Raw genomic sequence first — 20,967 nt, 5'->3', positions numbered from 1 at the left:
GTTTTCGGCGGGGTTCGTGTTGCTAACTGTTTAGTCCGTATGTGGTGTGCTATGGACTTTTTATTTTGTCGTCTTTCGTTGTCAGTTTACCATGGTCCCATTGATATCACCCCTAGTTTTTGGTGGGGTTCGTGTTGCTTATTCTTTAGTTTTCGATGTTGTGTCATGTGTACTATTGTTTGTCTGTTTGTCTTTTTCATTTTAGCCATGACGTTGTCAGTTTATTTTCGATATATGAGTTTGATTGTCCCTCTGGTATCTTTCGTCCCTCTTTTATGGACACAATCATTTCTGATTCATGTTTTGTCTTATTCAAAAACTACTGGAACAGAATTATAAGGATTCACGACTTTGATCAACACTATGCAAGTCTCACGCTCAACTTCACGAATCGGTGGTAGTGTGTCTCCCTCGATTTTAGTTGTAATGCGGATTTGTTTTTCCCTTAGTCGATTGATCCCTCCCGGAGCACCTGAGATCACCCCCAGTTGTTGGTGTGGTTCGTATTGCTTAGTCTTTAATTTTTCTGCGATTTGTCTTCTGTGCTTTTTTTTGTCTGTGTGTATTATTTTTAGCCATGGCGTCGTAAGTTTATTTTCCATCTATGAGTTTGACTGTCCCTCTGGTATCTTTTGTCCCTCTTATGTTGACTTTTGAAAACCGTTAATTTACCTTTGCTTTTATTGATTAGATGCGTCTGCGTTTTAACTCACTAGCACCATGATTTCGCGGTTTACTGATGTCTCAATCTTTGTCGGCCAGGATGACAGATAAAACACGTGAACATCCATTAGAAAATTAGCGTATATTGACAAGGGACAGATATTTTGCATTGCAACAAGTCACCAATGGACCAATCAGAGTTTTGTTACAATGTTTCTTTTCATATGTAAAGATCGGATCACCCTCTAAACAAGGGACATCGAATCAAACATCCCTATTCTGACTGGATGTGGTTGCTCATTTATAAATCACAAAATAGACGCCCAAATTCAGCAAAGATTTTACTGCTTGATGTGAGAAGTTATAAAAATGACCATATTTGTATACCCAAGCTAACTCGTGGATGTCTGGATAGAGGGATGCCACTTGCAAGGTCACATGAATGGTTCTGAATAATCTTTTTTAACGTTTGACAGACGCCGTCTTGATTTGGTTGAACGTTATGAAAATCTGAGATGGACAAATATCTTCTCCTTGTTGTAACAGCAATTCATCCTGATGTTTTTTTACGACATCACCGAATGCGCTGTATAAACACATTTTGTATTTGAAATAAGGCATGGCGGGAACATTAGTGTAGCAGAAACTACTTACGTTCATCTGAGCCTGTTCTTTTTTCGGTTGTGGTGGGGTTTAGGTTGTTCAACCTTTATTTTCCGTGTAGTGTTTTGGACCAGTTGTCTGTTTTTCTTTCTTGATAAAATCTCCTTCTTGCTATTTTACAGATATGTAATTATCATTATATTGTACTATTCATAAGCTGTAATTTACCAATTCATAGCACGTAGTTTATGACAAAAGCACAGGGTCTTTTTAAAGATAGATACATTATGACCTCATCAAGTTTTAATTATAAAGAATTTGAGTGGAGATTGACTTTATATAATAAATATCAGTCATCCAGATTCGACTTCATTTGAGTTTGATTTCTTCGACTAAAAATAATGAAAATTGTTTAGATTTGACATAGAATACTTAATAACATTTTTAAAATTAAATTTAAAGCCTTTTTACGTGCGTCCTTGATCAATATATTCGGAGCAATAAAACATGCATTAGCCTTAAAGAAATTGACGGGAGATACAAAAAGTAATCCAAAAGCTTACAAGTAGAAAAGCAACTTATACCGCAATAGCAAAAAACCGGAAGTGACATTGTCCTAAAAAAACAAGGATCGGATCTCAGGTGCTCGTGAATGACAAGCAGATCCTGTCTTCTACATGTGACATCTGTCGTGTTGTTCTAGGCATTTACAAATTCGGTGATGAGTCTCATTTAGTGATGCTACAATCGAGGTTAAAAAAATATGATTTGGGTTACGAACATATTCGTGGTTAAAAGTGTTATAATTGTATAATGTTAGCTTATAATAAAATATTGAACTTAAACATTTAGTCTTCTTTAAAGTCAGCTTATTTCAACTTCATGGCTATTGAACAGCGGCATACTACTGTTGTCTTTGTTCATTCATTGATCCTGAAAAGTGACAGTTCTCCAAGCTAAACCAAACACTTATTTAGATATGATGATATTAATCTAAAGAACTATCGTCAAATCATATTTTAAATTTCAATGGTATCAATATTCATCAAATATGATTGTATAGTGTTAGCTTATAATAAAACATTGAACTCAAACATTTAGTCTACTCCAAAGTCTGTCCATTTCCACTTTATGATTATTGAACAGCAGTATAATAACGTTGTCTTTATTCGTTCTTTGATCTTCAAAAGTGACAGTTCTCCGAGCTATATCAAACACTTATGCAGATATGATGATATTTATCTTATTAATCTATTGTTTTACAACTCACTGGTATCAATATTCATCAAATATGTGTTTTACAGACGGAACACGTTGGAGTGATTCATTCTGATCTTGTAATGTCTTGTGGCTGACTTCTTGATATCCTAATGTCTCAAATACTGTGCGACACAACTTATTTATTTCTACAACTTCATCAGGTTGTATAGTCTTTCTCCAGTTGCTTGCTATCATATTACCATTTCCAGATTTTGTTAAAAATGCATTGTTGCCTCCGGACGAATGGCCTAAAAGATGACTTTGTATAAACATTTTTACTTTCTGTGAATAATTGAGTTTTGTGAAGTTAAATATTCTTTTAAAGATCGCCGTCGGATTCTTTACAAGGGCTTCATATTTCAACAGGAATATTGTATTTGGATATAAAGTTTTAAGTTTTGTAGTAGATTTTATATCAGATAATATATCATTACAAATTTCTGACGCTTTAGATTTAAAATCGTGTACGCCTATTAACTTTGACCTCATTAGGGAATTGAGTATCCCTCTTGGGTCTCTGACTAAATGTATTATTTTGAGGTTCGGCAAACTATTCAAAAGTAGTTCTGTAGTCTCCATTCGCAGTCTAACTACTTTTAATATTTTGTTCTTCATCTGTTTACAGACTTCTACTAAGTGTCCAATACAGGATGAAATGTTTGACCTTCGCTGACATTGATAATACTCTCGTGTCGTACGAGAATGATATTGCAAATTAGAGCTTCTTAGATCACTTAAATTGATATCGGATAATCTACAATTAAACCAATTAGCTAGCATGTCTGCTTGCACTGCTGGTAGTTCAATAGTTTTATCAAGTAATCTGTAAAGAAATTATAAATATGTCAATATACTAGTAGCTAAAATAATCTACAAAAAAACTATTTGATGAAAAGGTAACAGAGTGTATAACAGACCACAATGGTATGTCCATGTTGACGACAACTAATGTGAAAAACGGAAACTTACTGAATAGTAAGCTCTAAAATTTCTTTAAAATGTCACATTTTACAAACGAAAAAATCCAACAGCCAAGATTTTATACAACAAAGAAAGAAACACAAACATAGTTGACATCAACCAACGACAACCACTAGATTACAAGTTCATTGGCATACACATTTTTTATTGTCCATGTCTTGCTTTGTTTTTGAACTACAATGACTATTAATTCTTTTTTTTTTGTAATGTTTCTATTGGCAAAAAATTACATATATAAATAATCATAGTACGTAAGTCCATAGTACATCAGCAAAATCGAAACAAGTACGTAAAGTTGATATTTTGAATCATTCAATAAACGTATAATATGACTATTAATTCTTCCAAGGAGAGATGTTCAATCTAATTGCATCGGGAGAAAAAACATCTGAAATTTTTTTTTAATTTTATTTGAAGATTTTGAGCCATGTGAACTATAAATGACCATGAAAATGTACGGTAACCATCACAAATTTGCTAAGCGATACAGTATGTGTCTCAACTGACTAGCGACATTTTTCTGCTGTCTTTATATCACAAAATATTCGTCTGAAAAGCTAAATACTAAATATCGTCCTATACCTGATTGAGACATGTTTACTGAATGTTGGTTGGAAACGTAGGATACTCTTACCCCTTCTACACACAAGGTCTCGCTTCTTTTAGTGTTTAGGAGATTTTTTAAATTTGGGTTTGAGTTTTTGTTTTGGAATTGTTTTTTTTTTTATATTCTTAATTGATTTATAAGATCTGACCATCGGTAGACTACTGTTGTTTACATCGACTCAGAAAAATACATATGCAAAATAAATATGATTTTAAATAATAAAATTATTCAATTTAAAACAACAAGGAAAAATACATTTACGTCACCGTCACTTAAATACAAATAAATGGAAAACAACATCATATATTTCTTCAATGATAAAGAGGAGATTGTATATTACGTTGAGCATCATGTAAATCTTAATCTAAGTTGCGCTATGAACGAATTTAACCCCGTCATGTCATGTTGTCATTTTTGTGTTATATTTAACATTGCAATAAAAGCGCGAGGTTTGGCTAGGCACAAAACCAGGTTCAACCTAACATTTCTTAAAGTGTCCTGTATCACTGAGGAAAATGGCAGTTGTTATCTTTTATCGGACCACAGATGAATTATCACGTTGTGATTGGTTAAATGCCGTCACGTGGTGACCCCCTATGAGACCGTATGGGGTTAGTAAGTTTCATATGGGGTTCATGACGCGTTAATGGCGACGTCATCTATTAATGTTGTTGTGTTTCATTGTTTATTTTTCAACAAAACGCCGCAGAAAAAGTCCAGCGTCCGATAAATTCGTTATACGGTTAACTACTGACCCCCTACGGATCCATAGAGGGTGAATAAAATTCAATGGGGACTCGGCCTCCGGCCTCACCCCCTATGGATTTTACTAACCCTCTATGGATCCGTACGGGGTCAGTAGCGAACCATATAACTTATAATAGTTCGTTTCTGTTTATGATACATTGTCGTTTGGTTTTTTGTTGCACTTTAGTGTTCTGTTGTTTCGTTTCGATTCCTCTTATAGTTGATGTGTTTCCCTCGGTCTTAGTTTGTAACCCGGATTTGTTTTCTCTCAATCGATTTATTACTTTCGAACAGCGGTATACTTCTGCTGCCTTTATTTGGAATTACAATCTGGTTCTGCCCTTCAAAATCAAACACTGTTTTACAAATGAAGACAAAGACTGTCGACTGTACTGGCTTCGGAAAACGTGTGGTGGGAATATGCTTATTAAATAAGGAGGAAAAGAGAGGCGAAAGATACCAGAGGGACAGTGTAAACTTTACTCAATAAGACGAAAGAGGTTAACAGGCTAAAAATGCAGTATCACAGTATAATTAGTGTATTTATTATGGATTTTTTACTTTTGATCAATTATACTGTCAATAATTATGTTGTAAAAAATGTAGTTCTTTTAATTCTTTGAATAATTTTCATTAGTCGATCTTTCATTCTTTTCCAGTGATCATTTTGTTCAATTTTAGTTGCAATCATGTTCATTTTGTCACTCTGGAGTTTTTTTTTACCTTGCATCGTTCATTTATGTTCGATTTAATTTTGTGTCTGCGGTGGTCATTTCTTATCATCAGCATTGTGAACGCATACAACAATTGCTGCAAAAACAATTAACAAATAATTTAAGGAACCCTCTCCAAATTATTTTACAGTGTGTTCTAATGTTGTGCTTTTAAACCACTGTCTCTAGTTAAGATGGATGCTCATAAATATGTTTAACTCATTCTCTATGTGAATCCAAATGCACAAGCTTGTAAATCAGTGGTTTTCCAATGTAGATATCTGTTGGATTTGTATGATGTTTTCCCTGGTGATAATTGGTTCATTTTCAATCGTTTCACTTGACCCATTTTATATTGCTTATTCTCTGATAACCCTATTCAACTTTTTTTCTATTAGTAAAATATTGATAAAACATCACTTACCTTGAGGATCCATTTAAAAATGTAATTGTAGTATTTTCATAGGTATCAAATGATAGCAAATTGATTGGTTCAAATACATGAAAATTGTTTTCAGCGGTACTCAGTACATCTAGCGTCATAGTTGAACCTCCACGGAAATAACCAACAATTAGAACGAAATTGTCATGTGATGCAGTGTCTGAAAATGTTTTAAAGAAAAAGAAGAATATTTTATCTTCAAATGCAAATTTACAAAGTTTGTTTTGAGATTGTGACACAATGATGACTGCTGTACCCATATTTTGACTATTTTACCTATTATGTCTGTTTTGTTCACGCATCGTTGTAAATATAATGGAAGTTGATGCGACTGTCATACAAGTGAGAGGTTTAGCGCTATAAAATCAGGTTCAATCCACCATTTTCTACATTGAAAATGCCTGTACCAATTCAGAAATATAACACTTGTTGTCCATTCGTTTTATGTTTTTTATCATTTAATTTTGACATTTGATTAGGGACTTTCCATTTTGAATTTTTCCTCGGAGTTCAGCTTTTTTGTGATTTTACTTTTTACAACAGTAAGCAAATAATATTTTTATAAAAATTTCACAACAAATTGTAAGATGCATAAGTTTAGGTAAATTATAAATACATCTTAACAATATAACCTTTGAAATTTCTGTATGTTTATTAGCATAACAGTGCATATTCACAATCATTAGGTGACCTGATCTTGTTATGTATTTCAAAGGAAGACAATTTGAACGAACAAAGAGTTAGGATTCCTATTACAAAAGCCATGTCATGTGGCGTCGCATCCTATTAATTCAGTGTTGGCTAAATTTCGTTCAATAAAGCTTACCTTTTACTAAATATCTTTTCTGAACTATTTTAGAAAAGTCATGTCGAGTTTGTTCTGGAAAAATAAGCATAATTTAAATTTTCATACAATATTCACGTAAATTTCACGTCAAATGCTGATTCTCATGGACAAAATATGACTGTGTATAAAAATATTAAAGGAATAACTGTAATATTTTTTCTGTCTATGAAGAAATAACATCAAAAGTGTGGTGCACACTTAATAACCAGCGTAGCGTGTTATTTTAAAGTGTGCATCACATATTTTGTTATTTCGAATAATAGACAGACAAAATATTAGTTATTTCTTATAATTTAATTCTAATAACCGGAGTAAACCATGAAAAAACGTTGATGACGTCATGGTCACATGACTAAATTATGTCTACCAGCTGATAAACAAAACTACGTCAGCCAATCAGAAGACGTGTTAAATCCAAAATTGAATTATAAGAACATCAACATTGAACTAATTAGTTAGTTTAGGATTCGGTTGAAACCAATGTTTTATTTCAGAGTGTATCATCTCTTTTCAAGAGCTGTTCTGAAACAACCTTTTTCAGGACGATATGTATTTTACAAAAGAAATGTTCTATGCAATAAACCTGTAAAAAGGATGATTATCGTATTCGTTTATAATGAAATAGTTTAAACTTTATATTTATGGTTTTTCTATGGAAACACGAAATACGAACATTGGCAAGGTATTCACATATTCATTAAAACACTCTAATATGTGTTAATAGGAAGAGGAATGACTCCCTTAACTGTTAAAAATAATGGCATAAAATTCGTGTACTTTGAACTGGGCTTTAGACTGAAAGACATTAATTATTGATATGCGCATCTAATGCATAAAAATGTGTATCGTTAATAAAATTGCCATTATTATACCCGTTGTCATCGATTTAACTGTGTTTGATCATATCTATACCATTCTAGTTCGGAGCTGTTCTCGTCATTAATTTAATTCCCCTATACAAATATATTTGTCTCTTGCTTTATGAATTGTGGACTCGCAAAAATAGTTCTCATTTTTATCATGTACTCGTACAAGTAATATACAATATCAAATATAAAATAACTATAACCTTTCACTGAATCTTCCTTTGTGTCTTTTCCAGGAAAGTTATGCTCTGTAAGAAAACAAAAAATATGAAACTGAAATAAGTTTTATAAATAAAATATTGTAAACACAAATGTGACAAAACCTAATGTAGATTTATGCATCCATGCGTTGATATACTAATGTATTTGCTATTTGTTTTGTCGTATATTGTATATATTACAGAAGCATGCGGATATTTATATTATATTTCTTTAAGCCTGGTATCTATTATGATTTCATTGAAACCAAACGATGTAATGTCATCATGCATTCACGTTATCGTACAACATTGATTTAGAAAACCATGAACACATGTATTATAAATCGTTATTGCCATGATGATAAAATAACGATACTTTCTGAAAAGTTTTATGCCTATAAAATGTATTTCAATAAAGACTCGAGAACAAAAGACAAAATCTATAGAAACGTTCAACCTATTAAATATTTGTATAATCTACTAAAACAACCTAAAACAACCTTTTAAGAATGTAATTTCAATAGTTTTTTTAGAATGCAACACATTGTTCTAAATATGATGATCACGATTAGTTTCCAATTGTCAATGTTATAAATAACTTTGACATTAATCTTATAAAAATGAAAGCCAACATGATTTTCATCACTGATAAAGATAGGCTATAGACCCACAAAAAACGATTTTGTAAAACAAACAGAAAATGTTAAATACAACTTATTGAGTATGTCAATATAATTGAATTTCAGCTATATCCTTTGAATAGCGTAAAAAAAACTAATATTTAATGGAATGATTTGAGATCGGAGATTTCGATATAATAAATAACATTCCTAATAAGACTCAGATACAATTTAGTCAACGACTTCTAGATACACTTCTTCCATTATATACGGCGAACTAGGTCTTTTCCAAGAAAGATTAAAATTTAGACAAATTGAACAATAGGAATAGATGGTCAGATATAAAGCAGCACTGCACACATGATATTGTAAGAACAATATCATAATACTTTAGACCTCGTTATACTTAATGATTATCTGAATTATTAATATTATTTTGCAAAGTACAAAATATATTGCATGGCAACCAATATGAAATACTACAGAAAGCATATAAAGTGTAAAACTTAATCGATGATTTCCAAGTAAAAATCCTCTGTTTATTATTTCAGAAGCGGATGGTATGAACTTAATACGGATAGTGTAAGAGATATGAAATATACAACACCGAGCGTAGAATTACATTTTCATCTGTTTTACCATTATAACATTTCTTTGTAAGTTTGATAGGGAAAAATGATTTTATTTCTCACAGTCGCACAATTTCAAAAATAAAAAATATAAAAACCGAAATCCAAGGGAAATCAAAACGGAAAGTCCTTCTTAAAATGACAAAATCAGAAGCTCAAACACATCTGACGGAAAGTCCTTCTTAACATGACAATATCAGAAGCTCAAACACATCTGACCCTTCTTAACATGACAATATCAGAAGCTCAAACACATCTGACTCTTCTTAACATGACAATATCAGAAGCTCAAACACATCTGACCCTTCTTAACATGACAATATCAGAAGCTCAAACACATCTGACCCTTCTTAACATGACAATATCAGAAGCTCAAACACATCTGACCCTTCTTAACATGACAATATCAGAAGCTCAAACACATCTGACCCTTCTTAACATGACAATATCAGAAGCTCAAACACATCTGACCCTTCTTAACATGACAATATCAGAAGCTCAAACACATCTGACCCTTCTTAACATGACAATATCAGAAGCTCAAACACATCTGACCCTTCTTAACATGACAATATCAGAAGTTCAAACACATCTGACTCTTCTTAACATGACAATATCAGAAGCTCAAACACACCTGACCCTTCTTAACATGACAATATCAGAAGCTCAAACACATCTGACCCTTCTTAACCTGACAATATCAGAAGCTCAAACACATCTGACGGAAAGTCCTTCTTAACATGACAATATCAGAAGCTCAAACACATTTGACCCTTCTTAACATGACAATATCAGAAGCTCAAACACATCTGACCCTTCTTAACATGACAATATCAGAAGCTCAAACACATCTGACCCTTCTTAACATGACAATATCAGAAGCTCAAACACATCTGACCCTTCTTAACATGACAATATCAGAAGCTCAAACACATCTGACCCTTCTTAACATGACAATATTAGAAGCTCAAATACATCTGACCCTTCTTAACATGACAATATCAGAAACTCAAACACATCTAACCCTTCTTAACATGACAATATCAGAAGCTCAAACACATCTGACCATTCTTAACATGACAATATCAGAAGCTCAAACACATCTGAAGGAAAGTCTTTCTTAACATGACAATATCAGAAGCTCAAACACATCTGACGAACTAAAAACAACTCATGTTCGCAGAATAATGCAAGAGCCACAAAGAACGCTTACAGAAAATAATGTATGCATGTATGTTTAAAAGTGATTGATAGAAAAAGAAATTTATTTGAGTATACATAAAAAAAACACTGATTACTCAGTCACAGACTTGTAATAAAACAAATATGATTTTCTTTGTTATGGACCCATGAAAATAAATTTGATTTTTTCTTCTTCTGAAATTTGCTCAATTTATAACATGAAAAAATATAAGAAATTTAACCTTTTACAAATAACGGCAGTTTAGGTCTAAAATCAATGTTCTACACTATATGCAATAAAAATGATTCCATCCGTGATGAGTAGCTTTTCATACTCAAATATCAGGCAATCGCAGAATATAGCAACATGTACAAAGAATTGTTAATCAACAACTACATGCTCTAATGTGTGAAGCAGTGGCGTTAGTTGTGGTTTTAGACACTGGCCTTGGTGCAATGTTATGTCAACAGATAGGGGAACTATAAAGTATTTCAATGGGCATTTAAATGCCATTAATAAAAAGAAAAACTGGTGTTAGAATTATGACAAAATTTAGAGAATGTAATGTAGATTTATACACTAATTTAGATAATGTGTTGCATAAAAATGTTATTACACAGTTAGATTTTTTATTTGAAAATTATAAGATAAATTGGCATAATAGAATATTGTCCCAAAATGTTGGAAAAAAAGAACGTTCTTAAAAATTGTTTAAAGATATTTTAAAACAGAGATGTATTTGAGGAAGAGCATTTCAATACGATACAAAGTGCATTTGCTACATTTCAGGTGTGGCGTTGCCCCTTTGCGAATGAAAATAAAACTGTAGATGGAAGAGTTTGCTTTGTTTGCAATGATAAAATTGAAGATAAGAAACATGTTATTTTAAACTGTCCTTTATATGCAGATTTACGTGAAAGTTTATTTTATGGAGTTAAAAGGAGTAATGGTGATTTTGATATTTTATCTGATGATGATAAGTTTATATATCTTTTTAAAAATACTGATTGTTTTGATGTGGTTGCCAAGACCTGGGAGCTTATTCACAAAGCATCTGTTAGCTAACGGACCTGTTAACATTTCCCTATGTTTCCGCTATTTTTATTTCGTATTCACAAAACCTCCGTTAATTAACGCACCCGTTAACATCTCCGTTAAATGTTACGTTAAACCCGATATCCGTTAAACGAGCACTATGCAGTATGAATACGGATCAATTAAATCTGAAGAGCAAACATAAAAATATGCTATATGTAGAAAATTCAATATTGATTTAGCGAAAAAAAACAAGCGTTAGCAATTTCTGTTGTTGTGTATAAAGCAAAACCCTTAGCTGAATGACAATTAGTCAAGAACCTAACAATGATTTTTCACCTGTTAGTCAAAGCTGTTTACTTTTTTATGCCCCACTTACGATAGTAGAGGGGCATTATGTTTTCTGGTCTGTGCGTGCGTGCATCCGTCCGTTCGTTCGTCGTACCGTTCGTCCGTCCGTTCTTCCGTCTGTCCTGCTTCAGGTTAAAGTTTTTGGTCAAGGTAGTTGTTGATGAAGTTGAAGTCCAATCAGCTTGAAACTTAGTATACATGTTTCCTACGATATGATCTTTCTAATTTCAATGCCAAATTAGAGTTTTTACCCTACATTCACGGTCCACTATTGGCACTAAACATAGAAAATGATAGTGCGAGTGGAGTATTCGTGTACTATGGACACATTCTTGTTTCGTAAACCCCTTGCTCTAATCATTGATCAAATTAATTTGAGTAATAAAATATATTATTGGTAATAATTTTTTTGATATTTTATACACGAATTGTCACACAACAGCATTTTAAACAGGTTTAATAGAAAACAAATAGATATTAATGTATATTTGTGGAAATAAACAATGGTTTTCATTAAATTATTTTTAGATGCACCTGAGACATACATTGTGAGTGTGTGTCCCCACCCTCCACCTCACCCCATGATAACGACCTTGTCTATGTGACAAAATTCGTATCGAGTGAAATTTCTCCTTCGCTCAGGGGAACGTTTTCTATTAGGACCAAAATTTGCCTTGAAAGTACATTGTACTATAGTTATTTGGCTTTCTATCAGTACGGCCGTCCATTTGGCGACCCCACTGATCCTTGTAGTACTGATACAGAATTTGTTTTGTATAAAAATTTAAAGTTGTAATTGATCGTATATTAAGAAGCAAAAACAGCAATGGTTAAAATTGAGAGTGGAAATGGGGAATGTGCTAAAGAGACAACAACCCGACCATAGAGCAGACAACAGCAGAACTAATCGAATAACAAGAAGAAACCAGAGCAAGCGCCGCCTGAAGATTACTTGACATGTTAATGGTGATACACAACATATCCATTCATCGTACAGTTTGGTAGGTGTTTCTCAATTTATTGTGCTTTAAAATTTTAAGTAGAAGAAATAGTTTTTATATATATGCTTGAGTGATGGTTATGTTTTTATAAACTTGAAATATTTCATGGACATGATAATTGTAGTTGTATGGTTTTACATAACAGAAATGTTTTTATAGACATGATAAATATATAATTATAATTTATTTTGATTTCTATAATCTCTTATAGTTCTTTATAGAATGGCAGTTGTATTTTAATTTATAAAATTACTGTTTTATTTAATGTATATATTATGATGATTATATATATGTATTACAAATAGTGAGACTCTAATAAAATATTGAATCTGTGATGACCTTGTGAGCATTAAAGCTAAAGAAATTATTTCCGTTTCTTATGATATTTACCAACCGGTGAATTTGAACTCTGGTGGATTGTTGTTTCATAAGGAATCCCACAAACTTCCTTATTTGTAGAAACATATTTGGCATATAACGGACTCTTGTCTTCAAAGATATTTATAATACAAATGTAATAACTAATGAACTTACGAATCTGTCTATATGTTTTGTTTCTATCCACCAGAACATCCACCAATATAATTATATCAATAGCAACACATATCCACACGAACCGGGTTCTTCGTTTGATATACAAATAAATTCCTCTTATGTTTGCCATCTTTATTAAAAAAAATATATAAATTTCAGATGAATTCCTTGTGATTTTCACTATGATGAAACGCTTTAAAAACACAAAACTATGACCAAGAAAAAGAAAATTACCAATTTATTTTTTTTAATTGGATTCTCCTTTTCAATGTTATCTGAATTATCTGTAATTTTGCTAAGACACATTTATGATCAATATTCATTTTACTTAAACGGTTAATCAATTAACGTATATGTCTATGGTATTTGTATGTATAAACATGGTTAATGTTACCATAGCATGCAGACTTAAACAATCAATTGCAAACGATCCTATAAAAGACCTTTGAGAGTTTGTTTCAACAACGATACAACACATTACAATGACAAAATAGATAGAATAAAAATACAATTAATAAATTGAATAAAAAATTGAATTCTCAGTCGGGTTTACATGAAAAATTTCAAACATACGCTCTGTGAAGCTTTTGTGAAGAATAATAACAATAACAACACATACAATATTAAGACATATAAAACATATAAGAAATCATATAATATATTTAAAACATATAAATAATAAACACATTAGTCATGCAAAGTACTATTAAGACATCTTAATGCATAAGCTAAAATATTCATTAATAAAAGTATAGCAAAAAACAAAGAACTAAACGAAAAAATAAGCACACGCGAAACGAAACAAAAAGGGGACAAAAGATGTTCTTTAAGCTGCATGGAAAACTCAACATAAAAATCAAAACATTAAGATCTGCAGGAGACAAACCTGCAATTCCAGTTGTTGGTCAATTATACTTATAAACTGGTGCAGGTTCTAGTGCAGCATACTTTAATGAATAAACACCAAATTGAGTTGTTCTCACATGTGATACTTTAACAGTTGAAAGAAAATTGTAGCTTTCTAAGAGTAAGGAACATTTTCATAAATAATAATATTATATAGATACACTGGTGACTCAAAGTTTCTTCAGCAATTATTCATATGTGTCTTATTTTCATAGAAGGGAAATCAATTTTTAACAAAGAGAATTGCTTATTCACTACTTACATCTGATATTGAGAATGGAAATGGGGAATTTTTCAAAGAGACAACAACCCGACAATAGAACAGACAACAGTAGAAGGTCACCAATATGTCGTCAATGCAGCGAGAAACTCTCGCATCCGGGATGTCCTTCAGCTGGCCCCTAAACAAATATATATGCTTGTTCAGTGATAATGGACGTCATACTTAACTCAAAATTATACACAAGAAACTAAAATTAAAAATCATACAAGACTAACAAAGGCCAGAGGCTCCCGATTTGGGACAGGTGCAAAAATGCGGCGGGGTTAAACTTTTATTTTTTTGAGATCTCACTCCTCTCCCTATACCTCTAGCCAATGTAGAAAAGTAAACGCATACCAATATCTGCATAGATGAACCGCCTCAAGGCACTCTGTTGTACCTTTTCCGTTTTCCCTTTTTAGCTCACCCCGGCCCGAAGGTCTTATTGTGAGCTTATGCCATCACTTGACGTCCGTCGTCTGTCTTCGTCTATCGTCGTAAACTATTTAAAAAATCTTCTCCTCTGAAACTACTGGGCCAAATACCTTTAAACGTAAACTACATGTTCCTTATGGTATCTAGTTTATAAATTATATCCGAAGTTTTGATCCATCGACAAACATGGCCACCATGGCTTAAAGTAGAACATAGGGGTCAAATACAGTTTTTGGATATTTCTCAAAAACTAAAGCTTTCAGAGCTAATCAGAGCTAATCAGACATGGGATTAAATTGTTTAATTGGCAAACATCTATCAGCTATGAAATTATCAGACGAATCGAACAACCTATTCATTGGTTGCCAACAACAAAGTAAGATCTACAAAAAAGTTAATATGACCAAAATTGTCAATTGGCCCCTTAAGGAGTTATTGTCCTTTAAAGACAATTTTACACAATTTGTTCATCAAGTTTGCCAACATTTAAAAATCTTCTCCTCTGAAATACATGTGAGCGATTCACGCTATTGAGAGCCTCTTGTTAATATACATAAATAATATATGATATAAAGTAATAATAAATAGACAGCGTACATTATTCTATAATGGTTCAGAAGTTGATATTGATAAATAAGTTAGTGAAAAGTATAACAAAAATACAATATTCCAAAGTAATTTCATAAAATAGACGTCCATTAAAATTGACAAAATCGATCTTCATTAATCAACAGAACGAGTAAACCCATGAAAAGGCTGTTAAACTTTGTTTTATAGCTAGCTAAAACTCCCATTTATATGATAGTTGTATATAGTTCTGTTTGATTGACAATTTGAAAAAGGAATAAAACATGAAACCTACAGGAATTGATACCAGTGCGCAATGCATTTTTCTGGTGCTCCCATGAAACCCAGCCCTTCAATTGATCGGAATCTTTTTTTTTTTTTTTTTCTTTTTTATCAAAATAACACCTCGTATCATCATATTTTGGATGTTGACCACGCGAGTTTCACAAAATTAGGAAATTACCCCTTTTTGAAGATTTTCCTTTCTTATCACTATTATCTAAATAGCAAAGAAAGTGGTCTAGTATCCTTTGTGCTAGTAGTTAATTTCGTTCAGAATAATATCAGTATATGAAGACAGAAAGTAAATTTTATAAGAATTAAACTATGTATGTCCTGTATGGTAAACTTTCCAACCTTAAATTGAACTATCTGACCTTACAGTTTAACTGTGTACCCTTTATGTTAAACTGTTTGACCTTGAATTTTAAATGTGTGCCCTTTATGTTAAACTAAATGAACTTGAAGTTTAACTGTGTGCCCTTTATGTTAAAATGAATGACCCTGAAGTTTAAATGTGTGTCCTTTATGTTTAACTAAATGGCCTTAAAGTTTAACTGTGTACCCTTTATGTTTAACTAAATGACCTTGAAGTTTAACTGTGTGCCCTCCATGTTAAAGTCATAAGAAACGAGTGACCGGTGAAAAATATTGTTCTTCCAATTCTTGAACCAATGCATACAAACATCATAAACTTAGTCTTCTGTGCACGAAATTATCATTTTTTTCGTGTAAATTTGGTATAATCTTCAATTTTTTTTTCAATCGGTCAGTTTTGTTGTGAAAATATGGCAGGTAATTAAAGTTCGTGTTTTGAAGCCGAAGATTAACGATTGTCACCTGCTTGTCAATAATCGACTATAAATCAACAAAAAGCATGGAAATTGAGCACGTGTTTAACATGTAAATTCAGATAATAGCTTATTTTAAGGACATCCATGCGTATTGCGACCACCGGGATTTTACGAGATTGGTCACACTGAGGTCACTTTGCATACGGAAAATATGTCGGGGGGATTGCTTTCTGCAGGAAGCAATTCAAATAAAGTAAACTTCTTCTAAATATGAATAAATTAAAGAATTTTCTTCAGAAAAAAGTATATGTACATAAGTTTTATAATGAAAACTATCCATTAAGTTATAAAAAAACATATGTATTATTTTTTTTAATTTGAGGTTTCTTATAACTTTAAACTAAATGACCTTGAAGTTTAAATAAGTGCCCTTTATGTTTAACTAAATGACCTTGAAGTTTAACTGTGTACCCTTTATGTTTAACTAAATGACCTTGAAGTTTAACTGTGTGCCCTCTATGTTAAACTAAATGACCTTGAAGTTTAACTGTGTGTCCTTTATGTTAAGTAAATGACCTTGAAGTTTAACTGTGTGCCCTCTATGTTAAACAGTGTGACCTTGGAGTATGTGAACTGTGTGTCCTTTATGTTAAACTTTGTGCCAGGCACACTTACCATTATCATGTTTGATCATGTTTGACAGTCAACAGAATTCTGCTTACATTTTCACATTTTAATAGACGTTTAGATGTCCAACAAAACGTTAGTTAAACATATAATCAATCTTTCGGAACATTTACTAACAATAAAATAAAAATCGCACAAAAAAAATCACCGGTTGATCGCTTATTATAAATAAGTATTACAAAACTTTTCGTTTGACTAGTACCAAATAAGTCAATAATTAATTAACATTATTAACCTGTTTCATACCGGTCTGTAATTAAATATTTACACAGTGTAATTTATTTACGAAGTATTTTATCGTATTATGTCTATAAACAAATATAATGATTTACTAGTGTGAGACCGGAGTTTCATAACGGTGGCTAGCAACTAACGGTTATTAAGGAGGCTCGCGGGTATAAAAAAAATCAGCAAAAAATTAAACATTTGTTTTTTCATTTCACATTTTATTTATTACACTGTTAGTTATTACTTTATAATATGGTACAAAAAATCACCAAGAAAAATTGATTTGGTTTGCCGGGCCACAGATGACTTTTAAAATGTTCATATCATAGAAAAAGCTCCAAATTATCTCCCTTTGGTGAAAAAAAAATCACCATTTTTTTTACGTTTAAATTGAAATATCTTTTTTAATTCATCGGTGACCTATATTTTTTATTATTGTTTTCAAGCAAGCTGTACATAAACTAAATAGTTGTAAAATTTTTGCGATTTCTGTAATTTAGCTCTTTTTTTATTTCGATATTACCAATATTTCTCCTATTAGTTCAACAGAAAAAAAGGACATTTACAAAAATGTATGCTTCTTTCGGATGCAGATTGTGAGCTTAAATGAAAGGTGACTCCATATTTTTATTTTATATTTCCATTAGGTATAAGATAAAGTTTAATCATAGAAAAATATAGGAAAATCCTATATTAGAAAAAAAAAGTTGGTTTATACCCGCGAGCCCCCTTAAAATAATTTCTTGCCCTGTTTTAATTTTCATAAAAACTCATTTAAGACACGAGTCCGTAAGAAGCCGAAGAGGAGGTTGGGGAGGTTGGGGAGGGGGTGGCGTGGGTTGTCTCAGGTCCTCTCGATTCGCTGTGTTTTATGTACAAAATGGAATGTCTCTGTTTAAGTAACTTTTCTGTTTTGAAAGTATCACAACATTTTGTGATTTACATTGCAGAATGCATAAATACGGAAGCCGATAAGGGCCATTAAAAAAAAATTATATCGTAATTACGACATCGCTACATCTTAATTTCGACATAACCTGTCGTAATAACGACATCACTATGTCGTTACAACGACATCGCTATATATTTTAAAGAATATGTATTATGATTGCCAAGAGACTAAATGACACAGAAATTACAACTATAGGTCATCATAATGCCCCCAATAATTAGGAAAGCCCCCGTATAGTCAGCTATAAAAGAGGGACGAAAGATACCAGAGGGAGAGTCCCCGAAATGCTGTGTCCAAATTTCATATTTAATGTATTATATTGTTAAATAATTTACACGAAGCTTAATAAGTACATATTTTTAATTGCATAGCTTTTGCTATTTGAATTCATTGGTTTAAGATATTTATTTATATTGTAAAGTTTAATATTTCCATCGTCGCAAAATCTTCGGTTACCTTCTGTGAGAAACTTATATATTTTAAAGATTGCATTTGAAGTTTGATATTAGGGAAGACATCAAAAGTTCAATGTAGGATAAAAATAACTCAATTTACATAGTTTTTTCACTGACCCCCCCTACCCCCTTCTTAACTTAATTTGGGAAAAATTGATTTACCTATATGGATATATGTAAAATCGATTTTAGATTAACAAAACTTGCAGCAGTGTTGATCCCCCCACCCCCAAACTATTCGATTTAATTTTTTTTTATCCTACATCGATCTTTTGATGTCGTCCCTTATTCCTTCAATCATTGAAATACTCGTTTATTCACCATCAGCTTTACAGGCAATACAGGGACCTCTATCAAATGTCGATAACCTAATTAATTGTGATACATTCTGTAGTATAACCACGCTACTAAAAGGTACATCTGTCGTGCTTGAATGGATTCCTAGCCATGTAGGCATCTTGGGAAATGAGTTAGCTGACATGTAAGCAAAACATGCTTTGAATTATGAACTTATATATGCAAATACCCCACTATATAAAGAAGATATTAAAACTGTATGCACTAATATACTTAAAACTATGTGGCAAACTAGCTGGGATTCCAATAAAAAGGGTAGACACTTGTATGAAATAAAGAAAAAAATATCATGTAAGGTGTCTTTACCAAAAATGATAAGGCGCAAAGAAACTATTATGTACAGACTTAGAACTGGATATGCAAAACTAAATAAACATCTATTCAAAATAGGAGTTAAGGTTCCACTAAAGTCAAAATATAGGACACTACAGAAATATATAAACTTTGCCTGTATTTTTCAACCTATAATGAATAAAGTCCTACACTATCGGAACATATGTCCATTTAAACATATTTAACATATACACACTTTGAAAATTGTAAATAAACTTGAAATTTTTATGTTGTGGCCAAAACGGTTTTGGGGGTGGCAAAAAAAATCTGAAATGTGTGAAATTTGCGGTAGAGCACCTGAAACAGCAAAACACTTTCTGCTAGAGTGCGCTACATATAGCGATAACAGAAATGTTATGCTTCAAGAGTTAATAGCACAAGGAGTTACTTATTTTTCGATGCAAAAGTCTGCTTAGTGAAAAAGCACAATCAGTCCTACCCATCATTAATTTTATCCATGCTACAAAAGAGGACATATAAACATATGACATTTGTATTTAACAATTATACGTAAATTGCAATTAAATTCTGAAAAGAAAGAAAAAAAAACGCAAAAAAACAACAGGACTAGGTAGGGATACATAAGTTTAGATAATTTTATGTAAATGGCAGTACACATAAGCTATGAAATACAAAGACAAATATATATATATTGATACAAAATGACTGAATAAATAGTCAACGATCAATCTTACAGGGCGATGGATCATGTAATATGATTCTGTACACTACAAAATATAATATATAACAAGTCAAAAAGGGTGCAACATCACCATTAAATAACTATATATTGATACATATTCATTTAAAGGATCATATCCGTATTAAATTTAAAAAATGGAATAAGAAATAAAAATAAGAAGAAAAAACAGGTTAGTAAGTGCATATGTAAACATAAAACATACCCCAACTTCTTCAATAACACCAATACCACACCACAAACACGTGTTACAATAATAGCACATCCACACTCAGATACAAGCCAAGGACGTGATTTATGAACCAAACACCCAATCAAACACACCCACATTTTCTTTGTTTAAACAAAACACTACAAGGTCAATAAAATAGTTCAACTGAGAAATAAACAAACACAGAAAGGGTAGACGATGCACGAAGATACTGTTGTTTTTTTTACACACATATACATGCCTTCCATCTTAAGGAATTACTACAACGAACATTAATCCAGCACAAATAACATAATCTAAAGCGTGAAGTACTAATATTCAGGGTGGGAATCTCAACAGATACCATCCAACATGTAGTTAGAAGAATAAATGCCTTTACGACCATATAAAATAGCAAACTTTTTAAGCATATCGATAGTACTAGAATAGTACCCTTAGCATTTAAGTTTAAAAACCAACAAACGAAATTTCTCTACTCAGTATTCAAATTAGAGGCTAAAGCTACAACTTTCATTTTTT

At 32.0% G+C, this 20,967-nt stretch overlaps 1 protein-coding gene across 2 annotated transcripts; it reads right to left on the bottom strand.

Moving 5' to 3' along the window:
- Nucleotides 1-2,050: 2,050 nt before the first annotated feature.
- On the bottom strand, nt 2,051-20,519 carry LOC143084943 (carbohydrate sulfotransferase 5-like). Of its 2 annotated transcripts, XM_076261027.1 has the most exons (6): nt 20,443-20,519; nt 13,283-13,412; nt 7,933-7,977; nt 6,843-6,896; nt 5,999-6,176; nt 2,051-3,349 (listed from the first exon to the last, which is right to left on the bottom strand). In XM_076261027.1, exons 1-6 carry the CDS (start codon nt 20,500-20,502, stop codon nt 2,542-2,544), a joined length of 1,275 nt encoding a protein of 424 aa, XP_076117142.1. In that variant the 5' UTR covers nt 20,503-20,519; the 3' UTR covers nt 2,051-2,541. The 2 variants fall into 2 exon arrangements, with proteins under 2 accessions (XP_076117142.1, XP_076117143.1); XM_076261028.1 differs by lacking the exon at nt 20,443-20,519 and having other exon boundaries at nt 13,283-13,572.
- Nucleotides 20,520-20,967: the final 448 nt, after the last annotated feature.

This window comes from Mytilus galloprovincialis, chromosome 8 (genome assembly GCF_965363235.1).
Source record: "Mytilus galloprovincialis chromosome 8, xbMytGall1.hap1.1, whole genome shotgun sequence".
Lineage (NCBI taxonomy): Eukaryota > Metazoa > Mollusca > Bivalvia > Mytilida > Mytilidae > Mytilus > Mytilus galloprovincialis.
This window is presented reverse-complemented; position numbering and strand designations above follow the sequence as displayed.